The sequence below is a fragment of the Nematostella vectensis genome, chromosome 2 (assembly GCF_932526225.1).
Source record: "Nematostella vectensis chromosome 2, jaNemVect1.1, whole genome shotgun sequence".
Taxonomy (NCBI): domain Eukaryota; kingdom Metazoa; phylum Cnidaria; class Anthozoa; order Actiniaria; family Edwardsiidae; genus Nematostella; species Nematostella vectensis.
Window position 1 is genome coordinate 9,893,256 of NC_064035.1, and position 18,881 is coordinate 9,912,136.

Here is an 18,881-nt window from a genome sequence, read left to right on the forward strand (position 1 = left end):
TGCCCGGATGAGAAAATAATTTTCTAATGAATCACCACAGCTCTCCTAAATGCTGTCTTTTCTGAAACCAAATTGATTGCAAAATTGTTTACACTGCTCTTCTGGGTCTGTATGACCTGGAATTGATTTGTTTGGCTTCGGGGTGAAAAGACTTCTAAAAAAACCATCTGACTTTGGGGAGAGGAGTGTTGACTGGCCCTCCCCCCGTGAATTTTTCCCTGGATCTCCCAGAATGCTTTGCAATACGTAAAGACATCTTCGTGGTTGTACAAGCCTTCAAGGAGTGGACATTGTGTTTTGAGGCCATGGAAATGTACCTGGAGGATCAGAATAAAGGTATCTATTTGTGTCTTGAGCTGTGTTTGCTGATCTCTCTCCATTGTGTGGTATTTTGAGCGTTTTATTGAGAGGGGTGATTCTGCTTTTCTCTCCTTGTTCGATTTGAGATTTGTCAAAGAACCTGTGCTATTATTTGGCTTAAGAGTAGATGCCAACACCTTGGTTGGGTGCATATCTGCAAGACCATTTATCCCTTAGACTGATGCCTGAGTATCTTCATCTTGTTGTGTTTATTTTGCATTTATGAATTTTTTGGGTTGTGGGTACTTCCCAAAGCCGGTACAGGCCGGTTGAGGGGTCAATGTGTTAAGCAAGTAATTTTGGTATGGACTACTTTAGCCACAGCGTTAGGTAATATTTTAGAAGTTGCGCGGCTTGCGCTCAAATGTTGAAAGGAATAAATTATTGTGTTTTCAAATAATTGCCCCGCAGGGTTTTGGCCCAGACGGCCAAAACCCGAGGAGGCATTATAAAAGCCCCCGCGTAAGGAGTTGATACCAGAAAAAATCTCAAACTGTCGTGATCTCGTACCAGAACAATGAATACAATACATCAAAAACTTTTTTCGTCTTTGATAAGACTTCTTCAGGGCAGACTGAAGAAGGTGAATCGTTACAAGCTTATTTACCATTTTTTGGCTGATTGTCAGCTCTTTGGCGTGGTTGCGAAAGGACTCATTATTAAGCTTTTTATCCATAGCGCGCGCTATTCTAGAAAATGCGCGTTTTTGTCAGTCTCGCGCGTTTTTGCGTCTCGCGCCACTATTCTGATGTAAATAAGCTTGTAACTGTGTACGCGCCTGTCATGGGCCTTTATATGACCATGGTGATGAAGAAAAAAATCATCTAACCCTCGGCCATATAAGCGACTCATCAGATTCACCGGAGGAAACAGCATTTATCTGACAATTTAGAATATGATATATAGTTTTAGAATATGATGCTAAGTAATTATACATGTTCATTGCACAACTGTCAGTTAATGGTTAACTCGTAAAGTGAAACAACTGTGCAGATTAATGGGTTCCATGTTGAGGTTTATGTGATAAAGCAAAGGAGTATTGTGTAGTTCCAGAAAATAACCATACCCCCTATTGAGGGGGTCGAGGGTATGACTCCCCACCCCTCTGGAATTTCCAACCCTCTCAATGGGGGGGGGGGGGGGGGGTATGGGTATTTTCTGGAACTACACATTCGTACGCAACCGTCAAGCAGGATCTCACAACTGCTTTTCTCACCTTGAAGAAACAGCAAAATCTGCCTTAGAATGAAATCATTTTCCCGCAATAAAGAAACACACATTTGCCCGACTTCCTTCTTTAAATTAATGTTACAAACATTAATAAAAACAAGTTATTTCAACTTTTGATAAGTATAGTTTTTGTGACTGAATTTGTTCCTGTTTTTGAATGTTCCAGCAAACTACAAATCGAACAATAATAATATGGAACCGAATCTATTTTCTTTTATAGAGACCTTAGGTAAAATATATAGCTGTTTCTTCATACTTTTTTTAACTGGTTATTTTTTAACGCTTAAAAGCGTTTTGTTGGTCGGTGCTATTTTGGTCATCTAACGCCGACCTAGAAAGAGTTGTTCGCTTAGTGGAGTTTGACTGGCGAAAAAAAATTGTTCGCTATTTGGAAGATGCAGATTTGTTCTATAAATGTTTTGCTGTAAATAGGTGTTGTATCGATGATAGACACCGTCACTTTTTATGTCTCTCCATGTACTTTCATAACGTTGATTGACAGTTGCTATAGTATCATATCCGGGTCATCAAAACATGGCTCTCTTTGTGCCTTGGTCCTCTCATACTCAATGTCGTTGATTGACAGTTGTTATGGTATCATATCTGGATCATCATAACATGGCTCTCTTTTTGCCTTGGAACTCTCATACTCAATGACGTTGATTGAAAGGTGCCATGGTATCATATCCGAGTCATAATCTGTATCTCCTTGTACCACGTCCTCGACTGATTGGCGGTTGTCATGGTATTATAATCGGGCCTCCTCGTACCAGTCTTGCTCACGTGAGTGGAACATGTGATATAAATGAGGAAGGCAGATTCTCTGCGGCTCTAGTCCTGCTGCTATCGCTCTACAAATGACAACATGTGATTCAGTCAGTGAACTTGCAGTATTTTCATTCCCATGATGCACATGGCATGTTTGCCTTTGGCATTTCGGGGGAAAAAAAAGCAGGCAAGCAAACGAAAAAACACAAAAGTAAACAAAACAAAAAACCAGCAAGCAAGCAAATGACTAAATAATAATTATTAGTGTAAAAGTAGCAAAGCCCATTTACCTGTCCATAATTTCCCAATCCTCGCCTCCCCACTTGTGTTTAAACTCAACCTCATTCATGCCACCAATTCGGTCCCAGTCCGTTTTGTAGATGCCCAGTAGGCCGTATCCGAGCGTGTCCCAGCCTCCCTGAGGGTACTGGGGCGAGTAGCCGCATTTGAGTTTGACTAGCTTAGGGACGAAGAGTGTGAGTCCTTCCAGAGTATGCTACAAACGAGAGAATCAGTTAAACAGTCTCTGTCAGCAGCCATCTTGTCATCCTAGCAAAGTACCAAGTGCGAAAAAGCATCCATTCCCATCGGATGAATTAGGGAAGCTATAAATGCGATATTTTTTTATTGAATTTTGCAAATTAAGTATTAAACTTTGTTTTTAGATGGTCATTTCGGGATTTTAATAATAATGTGCCATCCAATATCAAAGCAAAAATGTGGCTGACAACGGCACTTTGATGCGCAGTGACGTCAAAGTTAGCTGGATCCATAGACTTTGACCACGCTAGAGCACTTACAGTTCTACTAGAGTTCATGCACCATTTATCTACACTAGCAGAAAAATAGGAGCTTAAATGAATCACCTTTCTGATTGCGTCGAAAATGTCCGCGGGTAGTTTGAGATGTAGATCCATTGTGAAGACGATGCTGTGGGGGTCCTGTTTAAGATCATGTTTTAGTGCTGTTCTTATCTGGGAGATAGGTATGTGGCATGAAAAATCACATGAACAACAGTGTAGAGCTAAAACGCGTGTGAAAATCACACGAACGACAGTATAGAGTTTACACGCGTGTGGCAATCACACGAATGACAGTGTAGCGCTTTCACGCATGTGAAAATCACACGGACGACAGTGTAGCGCTTTCACGCATGTGAAAATCACACGGACGACAGTGTAGCGGTTACACGCGTGTGAAAATTACACAAATGAAAGTGTAGCGTTTTCACGCATGTGAAAATCAAACGGACGACAGTGTAGCGCTTTCACGCATGTGAAAATCACACGGACGACAGTTTAGAGCTTTCACGCGTGTGAAAATCACACGGACGACAGTTTAGAGCTAACACGGGTGTGAAAATCACACGGACGACAGTGTAGAGCTTACACACTTGTGAAAATCACTCGAACGACAGTCGACACGAAGGAACGACAGAAGGCGTTATTTTAACACGTGGTAAACATTTTATGTCTCCCGCTTTCTTCTACATCTAGCCTCTTTGATAGTGATGAAATGTGATGAAATGCCTTTAGGCTTCCGTAGTGATACCTTGATTAAAGCTGCACCCTCGTTGAGAGCTTGGGTCTTGTAAAACGGGCCTTTCTTTTTGATAAGGAAATACCTTAAAAATGAAAGCACATCAGGATTTACGGCCACAACACTGACATTGCAATAACAATGGTTGTCGGCAGAGAAGAAAGTAACAATTCGGCCTTATGCCTACGCGCTCGCCTTGTCAACATGAATGTCCGCCAGCTTACCTATCACTGATTCCGCTGTTCTCAAGCATCCTTCTCATGTCTATATCTGTGCTGTTAAAATCAATGACGACCAAGTAGAAATTCCTCTCGATCCCACTGTGGTAGAGCTGTTAGAACAATCATTGGCAAAAATGAGATGGTCTCTGCTACTAAACAAAAGAAACAAGAAGAACCGTAAATCTGAATCAGACGTGACACTGCAAAACAATGTAAAGTTAAAAAATCGCGCGTGGGTAATGTTTTTTCTGCCTAAAAACTTGTAGTTCCCGGATGATTGCTCGAGAGCCTGGCAAACAAATATGCTGTGCGGCTCCGCTTTAAGGCAGTGCCTAAATCTATATATTAAATTTCACCTGGCTGAAACGTTGGCCTGTCCAGTGTACCTTTGATAGCTGCCTCACCAGGTCCGTGATCCATTTGCCTAGTACTAGCCTATCCAATGTACCTTTGATAGCTGCCTCACCAGGTCCGTGATCCATTTGCCTAGTACTAGCCTATCCAATGTACCTTTGATAGCTGCCTCACCAGGTCCGTAATCCATTTGCCTAGTACTAGCCTATCCAATGTACCTTTGATAGCTGCCTCACCAGGTCCGTGATCCATTTGCCATAGTTCATGACTGGAAAAGAAAACAGCCAATGATTATGACACATAATATGCTCCTTTTGAGTTCATAGCTTCCATTTAAAACTTATAAGTTCCTCTATCATCTCCAAACATCATTTAATACAAAAACAGGCCCTAATTCCAGACCGCAGTAGTTTAGAGATTTTGCGGAAGGAATTCGAAATTGATCAGGGAAATCGGTATTTTATATTTGCAAGAGGCTAATCACAGGGTGATGACGGGGTGCCCATCACGAATCACGGAGTTATTTTTCAGGCTTTCACGAATTACGAATTAAAAAGGAAGCTTTTACGAATTTCGGTTTTAACTTTTGTTTTGCTCATGAATATATGATTTAATATACAGCTATTTGGAGACTGTGACTGCATTCAATGCAGTTTAAGCGAAAAATCTGTTTTATAGATCAACAACCTAAACAAAGGTCACCACGAATTTAGCAATGCGAAATCACGAAAGAAAAAATTACCCGGACCACGATTGACCCCCTGGGGGGAGGGGGGGGGGAAACTCTGATAAAAACAGACGGGGGTGATCGTCGGCAAAATCGATTTTAACCCTAAGGGATGGCACTTCGGGCGTGGTCAAAAGAATATATTACCTCTAAGAGATAGCAAATTGGGCGTGGTCGAAGGATTTTTTTAAGAGATAGCAGAATCGGAGAAAAAAAACCCTTAGGAATAGCAATTGGTCGAATTTTATACCATAAAAGATAAAAGAATTGAAAAAAAAAAGCGTTAAACACCCCCTTAGGAATAGCTGTTGGTCGAATTTCATACCCTTAACGACAGCAAAATCGGAAAAATCCTTAAACCCCGTCTACTTTTCTGGAGAGTCCCCACCCGGGATGGAGTACTCGATCACCAGTCACGAAATTATTATGAGGCTTTTCACGGACACGAAAATACTCTTCACCACCCTGTAATCAATGATCAGTTTCCTGCAAACAACGCTAGCATTTCATCCGTGTTCAAATGAAAGTCAAACAATCGTTGTAGTTTTTTTGCGCTGCAGGAGGCATCAAAGATATGGGAAACTTGTATTACGATATGAAAAACCGGTATAACGATATGAGAAACCGGTATTACGATATGAAAAAACCGGTATTACGATATGAGAAACCAGTATTACGATATGAGAAACTGGTATTACGATATGAGAAACCGGTATTACGATATGAGAAACCGGTATTACGATATAAGAAACCGGTATTACGATTTGCCAACACAGTTGTTTCACGAAAATAATGAGTATCATTTAATTTAATGATTGTTTACCTGTGATAACCATATAGACGTTGACGTCCTGTCTCCAATCAAACCCGCTCGGGGAGCACAGTTTACTTTCGCTATCCTTTCGATATACATGCTCGGATAGACGCATAGCTTGTCCTGAAGGAATACCAGACAATTTTGGGTAAGTGCCAATATAGTAATTCCAGGGTAAGACTGTATCATTGGCAATGTCGTTTAAAGAAGATTACCTGAGCTTTTCTCCATCAGCTCCTGACAAGAATTCAAATTGATAAATTAGAACCTTCTCTATAAAAGCATTACCACAATAAACTAAAAGGCCTACAGAAATCTTGAAAACATCTTCAGCAAAGACAACAAGACAACATATGTAAAAATTGGGTACTATTCATTAATAGCATAGTACCATTTCAAGAAGATATCTGCGCCCAGCCTCGTGGTGTTCCCTTGATTCAAGTTGAATCAGTTCGACCAGCTCGTACGTATCCCTGTAAAAAAAAAGAAAGCAAGATGATAATGATGATGATGGAAGATGATGACAACGAATTCGGAACATGATGATGTTGATGATAATAATGGTGATAATAATGAGTAAATATGATACTGATAATGATGTTGAGCAATTAGTAGTGTGGAGATTGTATTTAATGCGGTTAATCATTATGTTGCAAACGTATTTCTTTAAAGGGAAGGATACTTACCCTTTCCGTCGCTTCAGTGCTTCCATATACTCAGTAACTACTTCGCGCGCTTCCTGTAAGATAAAGGGGGAGCTAAGTTCCTGTGCTGGGGACGCTGCCTTCTATTAGTTTTTCTGGTGGAAACTAGAAGAAAAGCATTTTGGTTCTAAATTTCCTCCATGCATCATTGATAATGTTTATTTAGAAGACAAAAGAGAGGGAAGTCTAAAAAAAGGCTAAAGATTTTTTTGTCTTCTAAATTCTTCCCTTTCCAAAGCAAAGCAATATGTGTGAAAAATCCTTATTTCACAGTCTATCGAGGTCAATGACGTTTGAACTGTGGACACAACCATCTGTTCTCTAAAAGGTAGAAATAACGACTTGGTCAAGTGAGAGTAATCTATCACTCAATCCAGTCAAGACCAAGGTGACACTTCTCTCAACACCACAGCTGGCCCGTGTGCATGTCTTACATCAAGGAAACCTGACTGTAGATGCCATTATTAAATTAGGTTGGCTTCCAATTAGGGAGCCGCAAGACTATCATATGGCCAATGCTGCCTATCAAGCAGTTACTAGTAACTTACGGCCAGAGCATCTGAAACTAGAACGTTATATTCCCACTAGAACGCTCCACCCTAGTAGTGAGTTCAGATTAACCACATCCTATGTCCCAGACATAGATATCACGCTTCAAGGCTGTTCAACACCTTACCATCCACAGTCAGGCCCAGCAGGGACAAACATGATTTTCGCCGTTCATGTAAAGCGCACTTTGTAGCGCAAGCAAGGACCAGACTGGCACATCAATAATTTGTCCCTTTAATCGATGTTTTTCTGCTTATATATCCATAGTAGTCATAATCATAGAGTAGATTTTTTATTATATAAATTACATATTATAGTATTTTCAGTGTAACATAGAAGAACCAATTTCCATTGAAATGTTATTAAACTTTTATTATTATTATATTATTATTATAAGGACTGTTTTGTTTTGAACTGTGAAACCTAATAAGACTGTTTTAAAATCATTAAAACAATTCGGTAGTGTGTTTGGATGTCTACAAAACATCTCCCCCTATTGTCATATATCATGTGGCGGTGTGTGTAGATGTCTCCAGGTCCTCTCCCTCTATTGTCTATATCATGTGGCGGTGTGTTTGGATGTCTCCAGCCCATCTCCCCCTATTGTCTTATATCATGTGGCGGGTGAGTTTGGATGTCTCCAGCCCCTCTCCCCCTATTGTCTTATATCATGTGGCGGGTGAGTTTGGATGTCTCCAGCCCCTCTCCCCCTATTGTCTTATATCATGTGGCGGGTGTGTTTGGATGTCTCCAGCCCCTCTCCCCCTATTGTCTTATATCATGTGGCGGTGTGTTTGGATGTCTCCAGCCTATCTCCCCCTATTGTCTTATATCATGTGGCGGTGTGTTTGGATGTCTCCAGCCCCTCTCCCCCTATTGTCTTATATCATGTGGCGGTGTGTGTAGATGTCTCCAGCCCCTCTCCCCCTATTGTCTTATATTATGTGGCGGTGTGTGTAGATGTCTCCAGCCCATCTCCCCCTATTGTCTTATATCATGTGGTGGTGTGTTCGGATGTCTCCAGCCCCTCTCCCAGTATTGTCTTATATTATGTGGCGGTGTGTGTAGATGTCTCCAGCCCATCTCCCCCTATTGTCTTATATCATGTGGTGGTGTGTTCGGATGTCTCCAGCCCCTCTCCCAGTATTGTCTTATATTATGTGGCGGGTGTGTTTGGATGTCTCCAGCCCCTCTCCCCCTATTGTCTTATATCATGTGGCGGGTGTGTTTGGATGTCTCCAGCCCCTCTCCCCCTATTGTCTTATATCATGTGGCGGGTGTGTTTGGATGTCTCCAGCCCCTCTCCCCCTATTGTCTTATATTATGTGGTAGTGTGTTTGGATGTCTCCAGCCCCTCTCCCCCTATTGTCTTATATCATGTGGTGGTGTGTGGGGATGTCTCCAGCCCCTCTCCCCCTATTGTCTTATATCATGTGGCGGTGTGTGGGGATGTCTCCAGCCCCTCTCCCCTTATTGTCTTATATCATGTGGCGGTGTGTGGGAATGTCTCCAGCCCCTCTCACCCTATTGTCTTATATCATGTGGTGGTGTGTGGGGATGTCTCCAGCCCCTCTCCCCCTATTGTCTTATATCATGTGGTGGTGTGTGGGGATGCCTCCAGCCCCTCTCCCCCTATTGTCTTATATCATGTGGTGGTGTGTGGGGATGCCTCCAGCCCCTCTCACCCTATTGTCTTATATCATGTGGCGGGTGTGTTTGGATGTCTCCAGCCCCTCTCCCCCTATTGTCTTATATCATGTGGCGGTGTGTTTGGATGTCTCCAGCCCCTCTCCCCCTATTGTCTTATATTATGTGGCGGTGTGTGTAGATGTCTCCAGCCCCTCTCCCCCTATTGTCTTATATTATGTGGCGGTGTGTGTAGATGTCTCCAGCCCATCTCCCCCTATTGTATTATATCATGTGGTGGTGTGTTCGGATGTCTCCAGCCCCTCTCCCCCTATTGTCTTATATCATGTGGCGGGTGTGTTTGGATGTCTCCAGCCCCTCTCCCCCTATTGTCTTATATTATGTGGCGGTGTGTTTGGATGTCTCCAGCCCCTCTCCCCCTATTGTCTTATATCATGTGGCGGGTGTGTTTGGATGTCTCCAGCCCCTCTCACCCTATTGTCTTATATCATGTGGCGGTGTGTTTGGATGTCTCCAGCCCCTCTCCCCCTATTGTGTTATATCATGTGGCGGTGTGTTTGGATGTCTCCAGCCCCTCTCCCCCTATTGTCTTATATCATGTGGCGGGTGTGTTTGGATGTCTCCAGCCCCTCTCCCCCTATTGTCTTATATTATGTGGCGGTGTGTTCGGATGTCTCCAGCCCCTCTCCCCCTATTGTCTTATATCATGTGGCGGTGTGTTTGGATGTCTCCAGCCCCTCTCCCCCTATTGTCTTATATCATGTGGCGGGTGTGTTCGGATGTCTACAGCCCATCTCCCCCTATTGTCCTATATCATGTGGCGGTGTGTGTATTCAGCCTCGTCTCTCTTTTATGCTATATTCTTTGGTGACATCTACCTTTTCTTGGATGACTTCATTCCCTATGCTGATGTCCTCAGGCCCATTCGACTTGTAAGCGTCTGTGTGATCGCTGGGATAAACCTTGGAATGGCGAATCTGCAGGAAAACATTCGTCTAAGAAAATAACTTATTCTTAGGGATTATTTTCTTTTCAATTTAGGGTATTTAATTATTAAGCAACAATAAAAATTAAATTAGATCTTTCCCGATTTCAGATGCGGTGGTTGAAATAAAATGATAGAATCACGAGTATCAAGCATTGACACTTTTTGTGTTGCAGCGACTGCAAATATTGAGACTTTTTACTAGTTAATTTATTTGAGACAGAGAGAAACTTATACTACATTTTCAAATTCTCGTCTGGGAATAGCGCATTGTCAATCATACCACCCTGACCAATCAATTTCCTTGCTGTGTGCAGTCAAATGGTTTATGACGCGACAGTGAAAACATGAAAGCCATCAATTGTGTTAGATGGTTGATTGACTACGCGCTACGCGCGAAAGGCAGTGACAGTCACGTGCAGGAGCTAGTTGATAAAGTGGTAGAATGGTCTTGTGATAATAGAGTCCAGCTAAACGCAGACAAGTGTAAAGAACTCAGAATTTCTTTCGCCAGACAGGAGAAAGATTTTACTCCGATAAGTATAGAAGGTAAAGAGATAAAGGTGGTCACCAGTGTAAAGCTGCTGGGTCTTACGTTAACGAACAACTTAACTTGGAACGACCATGTTACTGAGGTCACGAAAAAGGCTAGTACACCTTTTGCTTTTCATTACCGAGAAATACGCATTCATTTTAGCCAAAATTACAAACATTTACGCCGATGTACTGTCATTTAAGCGAAAGTAAAATCATTTGAACTAAAAGGAAATACATTAACGAACTTTACATAAATGAGTGCAAACAATTGCATTTTCTTCACATTCATTTACACTATTCGACAACCAGGAATGAAAAATCTATTTTCATTTTCGCGTTGATACATACCAATAGCACAAACAGAACATCAATAATACGAGAACTCGCAATCAATACAGTGAACGAAATATTCATTAACATTTTTATTACAGCAAGTGCAAACAATAGTATTTTGTGAAAGTCATTTGCGTGCTTCTTATAAACGTTAGCGCCTCCGTACAAACAATAAGCCCTTTATGACAAACAACATCCTAAAATAATTATTCAATTACTTCTCGTTTATTTGTGACCTTAAAATGCACATACATGCAAAATAAATGATACTAGCACTCAAAAAAATTATATTCGATCATTTCGCCGTTTTAACCCGGGCCCAAATACAGAAACAAAAATGTTGCTGCCCTACAGTCCGTTTCTTAACCCTGTAGAGCAGGCAATAAGTTGTTTGAAAGCAGCGATAAGCGCAGATATTTCACGGCCTCAAATACAGGCAGAAATTAACAACAGGGATGAAGCAAGGAACAGAGGAGTACCATTAGGTATTTATCGCACAAATTTGTTGCTGGAAGCGCTTCAACGAAACATCAATACCATAAAACAGCCAAAATGTGCCGAATGGTATAGGTTCATGCAAACCTATTATCTACCACGCTGCCTCAAGGGCGAAATGATCGAATATTATTTTTGAGTGCTAGTATCATTTATTTTGCATGTATGTGCATTATTAGGGCACAATTAGCGAAGGATATTGACATCAATCCGATCTTTGACCATCATAATGTACGGTACAGCAAGCTTTTTAATGACACTATTAATAATCCTAACCACAAGTTAAGTACTCTTCTGCCGCCTGTAAATGATCACTCCCGATATGCTCTGCGACACCAGCGCCGTTTTAATTTTCCAAGACTTCGCACAAAAAGGGCTAGTAATACTTTCATATTCCCCATGATCAAACAACTTAGGCTGTAGTTATATACATTTTTATCATATATTTTTATAGGAAGTAATTATATTTTATCATTATAATATTTATAACTATTGTCGTATTTAAATTTTTCATATTATTTTTAATTTTTTTTGTACATAATGCGTAATTCAGCCTTTTGGCTGCAATGCATATTTTTAATAAACTATCTATCCATCTATCTATTTGTATGCGAAACAAAGATTTATGATTGACCGAGGTCGCGCAACAACAACTTTAAACTGACACGTTTGTTATTTATATTGTTATACACTGTTATTTAAGTCCAACGTATTAATACGTCCTTCTTACCATTCCTGACATATGCGCATCAAACTGTGAAACGTTTGTCTTGCGTAGCGTTGTGTACGAACACGTGTCCAAGACATTCTTGACGTCACTGTGGTCAATGATCGGAGCTGAGAAAGAACAACCCAGTTACAGAATGATTGTCATGACAATTTTTTGAGTAATGGCCAATCAGGTAGCCTGCAATGTATCCGGAAAAAATAATGAAGAAGATTTTTGCGGTCGGCAGGTAGGCTACCAATTAAGATACGAGGTACTATTTAATTGGCAAGAAATGTATGCGTGTAAATTTTCTTATGTACAACCATCTTGATAGCACACAGGGCGCTCATGCTAAAAAATCCAGCATACTTTGCGAGCGCGCTCCCAAAGGTCACCCCCGCGTAAATTTTCGTGGTCGAGAAAAAAAGAGCTGCACCCTCAAGCATGAAAGGGCGCTACGTTACTGGTAATATCTACCTGTTATGAAGTACGTATCTCGAATATCCGGCAACTGGGTTGACATATACTGCAAGGATGACAGTTATGATTTTAACAGTAACAGTAACAGAATGGTTCACGACGATACAGGAGACCTCTCTCTTTTAAAGAGATGGGGCGAGATTCAATACTCAATATAAAACGCTGCAGCGTGAAATGACCCTATTTGCAGTTCTTACTTTGTTAAACCTGATATGTACGCTTGGATCTTGCCTATTCAGACAGAGTTCAGCTCGGCTTGGTGACATAACACTCCATGATGGCTTGTCAGCTATTAAGTGAGACACTCCAATCACAACAGGGACTTAGACATCAGTACACATTAGAGAGTTACACATCAGTACATCACATACCAGTACACAGTAGGCTCTTAGTACAAAATAGGACAAATCAGGGACTTACATATCAGTACACATTAAGGACTCACACATCAGAGAACATTTTAATGTGCTTAAAAGGACTAACAAAGTACACATTAAGGACTCACAAAGTACACCTTAAGAATTCAGACATCTTACAGTCACACATCTTACCCATGTACATGGAGATGTGCTTTGTGGTAATAGTCTCTAACTGTTCAGTCCCAGGAATTTGCCACTGAAAGAGACAACAGTTATGTATTTGTCCCGGGGGTTCTACCATGTCGACCTGATAGTGATGCTCCTCATGTTTTTTGGGGTCAAAATCGGGCCTTATGTATTTTTAGGGAGTACCTTGGAGGCTTTTCTAATAGAAACGGTATTGAAGTACGTACATTTTTTTAAATATTATTTAGGCTTTGCAGAAAGAGGCGCTAGAAGCCAACGTTTTCTAGATTATTAATACTTCTGACTTCTAAACAGAAAACTTGAACTTGACGAAATGGGTAATTTTATTACCAACCGTGACTTCCATGTGCTCTGAATCTCCCTTCTGCTTGTGATACGCCTCGATAAAATACACATTGTCTTCCTGTAGGCTAAGCACACAAGCAAAATAAGACTATGGAAAATAACAAAGTCTTCTTTGGAGCCGTTGTGACCCCTGCCTACCCCTACCCCTGATATGAGAATTAACATATCTTATTCATAGTATCGGTGGGGGGGGGGGGGGGGGGGGAAAGATGGTAACTCCACATTTTAAGCTCCATTACTTGAATATCTATTGAATTATAGAAGGGAAGGGGCTTTAGGACACAATTATTAAATGTCTTTATCGAGTACCTGATGTTAGTCGAGATTTGTGACAAATACTTGGAAAATTCTCCCACATCAGTCGCACCAGCGTACTGATTATCTGGCTAAAAGCACAAGTAAAAAAAGACTATCATACAATACGTGATTTATGACTCTATGTCTCTCGTATAATAGAAAATGTCACAAAACAGTCAAAGTGACCACATAGCGCAACAGCAAAATGCACAGAACCAGGGGCGCATCCAGGAGTCCCAGAAAGGAGACCCTAAAGATGTGAAAAGGACTTCAAGGGTTCACATGGGATTCCCATAGAGTTCACATAATCATTTCACCTAGTAAATGGTGTGAAAAACATGTGAAATCCAGTGACAGTTTCACATGGTAATTTCATATCCTTTTCACATGTTATTAATGATGTAAAAAGGACTTCAAGGGTTCACATGGGATTCCCATAGAGTTCACATCATCATTTCACATAGTAAATGGTGTGAAAACATGTGAAATCCAGTGACAGTTTCATATGGTAATTTCACATCCTTTTCACATGTTATCAATGATGTAAAAAGGACTTCAAGGGTTCACATGGGATTCACATAGAGTTCACATCATTATTTCACATAGTAAATGGTGTGAAAACATGTGAAATCCAGTGTCAGTTTCATATGGTAATTTCACATCCTTTTCACATGTTATCAATGATATGAAAAGGACTTCAAGGGTTCACATGGGATTGACATAGAGTTCACATCATTATTTCACATAGTCAATGGTGTGAAAAACATGTGAAAACCAGTGATTATTTCACATGGTGTTTCACAGACATTTCACATTACTTTCACATGGAGCCTCCCAGTAGTGTAAGACCCTAAAAGAGGGGATTCATTGTTCCTCGTTAGACATCCTTATATTTCTTGTTAATTTTAAGCCGTATCTCTGAAAATAGGAGGGAGGGGAGCGTTCGGCCAACCCCTAGCAAAGGAACACAAGGTCTCCGGCTTCTTCCCTTCAATAGCAGGGTAGCGAGATCATCCAGGTACACACCTCTCCAACGTAAGCAATCAATCGGGAGTTGCTCGGATACCGGTCGGTACTGAGCCACAGCTCTGAACCATCATCTGAAGCAATCGCGAATTTGTAGCTACCTTTAAAAGAAAAGTGTGATTGGTTCTGTACGTTGTGTTGTTAACCAGCAATGGATAATAAGACCATGATCGTTGCCCACCACCGTTGCCCAACGTTATAGGCCCCCTAGATCCCAAATACGAAGTGCGCATGTGAAAAGATGGAAAAACATAAAAAAGGGTGACATTTTGGCAGCTTAAGAGATTGTACGTAACTCCGTTAGAACACTAATAGCTACTATTCTTTTGTTGTTACATGAACGTTACCGGTTTTAGGCGGATGAATGTATCCGAAGATCCGTTTTCCAAGAAACTGGCGTGTGGTTTTCCTTGTGGCGAAATTCCTGATGGCCCCTCGTACCTGCAAAAAGTTAAAGCAAGGCTTTAAAAGAGCGTATAGATCTTAACATCCAGCGTTTATTCCTGCTTTACGTAGTCTATTGTAGTCAACCATAATTATCAACAATTTCCTGCTAAACTAACGTCGCTTGAATAGGTACTTGAACAGTTACTCGAATAGTGTTATATTTTTACCGTTGGTTTGTACGGGAGTTTTGGCCCCTATTTTTCTATCAGTACATACAAGCCTAAAAGCTGAGTAGTGTTATATTCTCACCGTTGGTTTGTACGGGAAATCCGGGTCCCTTCGCAAGTCGTCCACCGTACATCCACACCAGCCATACCACACATGCACATTAAGACGACCTCGGAATGCCTGGTTACATAAAACATGCTGATGGTCAAACGTAATCTTGCGCGCAAGGATGCACCCCTCTTGTACCCAATGGCCAAGGATGGGGGGGGGGGGGGGGGGGGGGGAGAGCTTGGTAAATGTCTAGTCACGTGGCCAGGGTCCACCCCTCTCGTACCCAAGGGCCAGGGCGGTGTGGGGGTAGACCCTGGCTCATGATCGACGATGATCATGGGTGTGAGGTAACACATTACGGTGGTATTCACAACTAAAGGCGATCGTTAAAGGATTGGAACTTATAGTATTCTAAGCAGCCTCCCTCGGAAGAGGTATACAAATACACTGATGGCAGGGTTAACACAAATTTCATCTTGATATTATATATTTTAGTTCAGGTTTTTCTTTATCAGTACGGCAAGGTGGTATTTTATATTTGTTTTACGCACGAAGACAAAAAATCCAAAGCAAAACTAAAACAAACAAACAATATCCGCTTTTGCGGAGTCTGCGAAGTCAAACTTCGTTGTGAACTTAGTTGCTTTTGCAACGTTCTCGTGATCGTTCTAGGAAACGCTTTTTAAGCAATCGAAAGTTATGTGGTATATCTTACAAAATGATTATTTGAAGGCCCCTGTTCACATGAGACCCAGTTTTTTTTTTTTTTTGGGGGGGGGGGGGGACAGCTCATGGTAAAGGGCTACTTCACATGAAAAAGTGCAGCACCATGGTCCTGGAACTGACGGAGAAAGTGACTCGCGCCGAGACAAATCGTCTCCTGTGAACAGGCTCTTTTATAGGAGAACTACGACGCGAAAACTTCTGTCTTGATGTCCAAACAATTCATTCATTATAACGTAAAAGCACCCGCGGATGTGCAGATTTTAGTAAGACAAGCTTAAGTTTTGTCGGCGTTTCGAGAGCAAAGGCGAACTAAATCAAAATGTACATATGCACAACATCATAATTAATAACATTCAAGTTTGATTTACTTATTGTTTTGCTATATCAAGAAATATCAATACTTAGACCACTAGATAAAAAACACTGCTAAAAATTTCAAACCCGCACCCTGGAAATCCACACCCGCGACTTAAAACCCGCACCCGCACCTCAAAACCCACGACCATTAGGGAAACTCTAGAAATTGACGTTACATTGCCATTTGCGTGTCAAACAAAAAAGCCTTAAGTCCCTGTCACACGCACACTTTTCAGTTGCAACTTGTCTCCCAAAAAATAATTGCAAGTCACACGCGCCATGTCACACTTAATTTTTTTTCTGTAACTTGAGGACGTGCGACTTTGATAAAAGAAAAACAAGTTGCAAACACACGTAAGAAAACGCGGGTGCGACTTGCAATTATATTTTTGCGAGACAAGTTGCAAGTGAAAAAAACGTACGTGTGACAGGGCCTTTATAATCAAGGTATGAATCAACACAAGGCTGAAAAGGTATGTTAAACGCCTCTTGTGTTGATTCATACCTTGTCTACACCACGCCTACGCATACCATCTAGTTTTTCTACAGCTTGTCTGTAGTCTTTCTAGTTATACCCTTTATAATCAAGTTTATCAAAATGGTATATAGTCTTGGGTTTTGCCTCGTTCAAACACGAGGTGTTATGAGACCTTTACTAAGAACCCGGTTCTCTTCGTAAAAAAATAAATTGTTTTGTGTTCGAATATTTCGGGATTTCAGGGCTTACACACGACTTTCATGAATTTCAAATATTTAAAACTATTTTTATTCAGAAAATAGAATAATACACGCATCATCTTATTATCAAGCAGAAAAAGGTTTGTTTCATCGCAGATAATTATGTTGAGACGCAAACACCTTATAAATTAGGCAATAAAATAAATTCTTCTTACGAGTAGGTCACGCCACGAAACAAGATTTGAATGTTAAGACTGAAAAATAACTGCAAATTAAATCAGGTTCAATAAATGTTCAAAAAGAGTAGATAATTTTAACGCCTTTTAAAAATGCTAATTAAATAAAACACGCTTCTTTTGCTTACATGGTAACGGAGACAGAGCTGAAAAAATCTCAGTAAATTCACAACAGAAACCCAGGCTCTGAATAGCTTCAATTAAAAGCTAATTAGCATGAACACGTTGATTTGTGTTACCTGATTATTTAATCCCGTTGGAGGACATTTGATGCTCGCATCCCTTTCTTGTGATGAAGAAGCGCCATGTTTTTCTCGGTAAAAAGTTTTAGTAAGTTTTTGCGCTTTGACATCGGACAAAGAAGTGCGTACAGATTTGTAGACACCTAAAAACAACACTAAAGGAGATACACGGTCAGACATAAAATCGCATGGAGATCTTTAGTTACCAAAAATATGCATTATTTTAAATGTAGCGTTAGGAAGGTTTAAATTTTTGTTTATGATACCATTACAGGTTTCACAAACAATAAAATGAAATAGTAAGTATGATATAGAGGTTAACATAAACCTAATCTTGGCCTAGGGCCTGGACGTCTGTCTAGTCACTTAGTTTTGCAATAAAAAGTAAATACAGACAAGGAGAGTGACAAAAACATAAAAAAAACGCTAAACGCAAAAATAAAACGCTTTATATTTTTTGAATTACATTTCCACAATAAAACAGTAAAAAACCCGAAGAGGCTTTAGTACAATGAAACGAAATTATGTGACAGTGTTTTCTGAAGTTTAAGCGAAAACGTCACCAGTCAAGCGAGCTTTAATGCATCGATCATGTAAAAGAAGTAAAATAACAAAAACATAACCATTAATAATACCTTAAAAAAGAGTATATTTTTTTCTCTTACCCTTCGCACAGTTTACGGAATTCACGCAGCTCCGAGTAGAATTATTCAGCTGAAGAAACATGAATATCACCGCTTGGAAGACTATGACACAGGCGGCAATTAAAATGATTCGAATTAACATCCGATGAAATCCTTGTTTCATATTCACCAGCAGCATAGATCGATTTAACAAGCACTTAATATTTCAGCGGATCACCCTATAAACTATGCCGGGTAGCTATAACCCCTAGCACAGATGTCTTTGGGAAACCTGTTGCAATAATTTTGCAATTTGTTTTTGTTTACGACGAGCAGCACAGAATGGTGTCTTTTCTTGTATATCGCTACAGTCAAGTGGCAAGGGAGCATGGGACTCGTAACGCAAGGGAGCATCGGACTCGTAACGCAAGGGAGCATCGGACTCGTAACGCAAGGGAGCATGGGACTCGTAACGCAAGGGAGCATCGGACTCGTAACGCAAGGGAGCATGGGATTTGTTACGCAAGGGAGCACGGGACTCGTAACGCAAGGGAGCATGAGACTCGTAACGCAAGGGAGTATGGGACTCGTAACGCAAGGGAGCATGAGACTCGTAACGCAAGGGAGCATGGGACTCGTAACGCAAGGGAGCATGGGATTTCTCGCT

At 40.9% G+C, this 18,881-nt stretch overlaps 1 protein-coding gene across 1 annotated transcript; it reads right to left on the bottom strand.

Moving 5' to 3' along the window:
- Positions 1 to 1,216: 1,216 nt before the first annotated feature.
- LOC5521207 (N-acetyl-beta-glucosaminyl-glycoprotein 4-beta-N-acetylgalactosaminyltransferase 1) lies at positions 1,217 to 18,413 on the bottom strand. Its single transcript, XM_001640954.3, has 22 exons — positions 18,257 to 18,413; positions 17,589 to 17,746; positions 15,383 to 15,481; positions 15,034 to 15,127; positions 14,687 to 14,787; positions 13,673 to 13,749; positions 13,353 to 13,428; positions 13,004 to 13,067; positions 12,650 to 12,741; positions 12,450 to 12,498; positions 11,994 to 12,100; positions 9,792 to 9,890; positions 6,700 to 6,752; positions 6,405 to 6,486; positions 6,229 to 6,250; positions 6,023 to 6,136; positions 4,691 to 4,740; positions 4,122 to 4,228; positions 3,910 to 3,982; positions 3,225 to 3,299; positions 2,649 to 2,854; positions 1,217 to 2,441 (listed from the first exon to the last, which is right to left on the bottom strand). The coding sequence occupies exons 1-22, from the start codon at positions 18,411 to 18,413 to the stop codon at positions 2,339 to 2,341; spliced, it is 2,058 nt and encodes a 685-aa protein (XP_001641004.2). The 3' UTR covers positions 1,217 to 2,338.
- Positions 18,414 to 18,881: the final 468 nt, after the last annotated feature.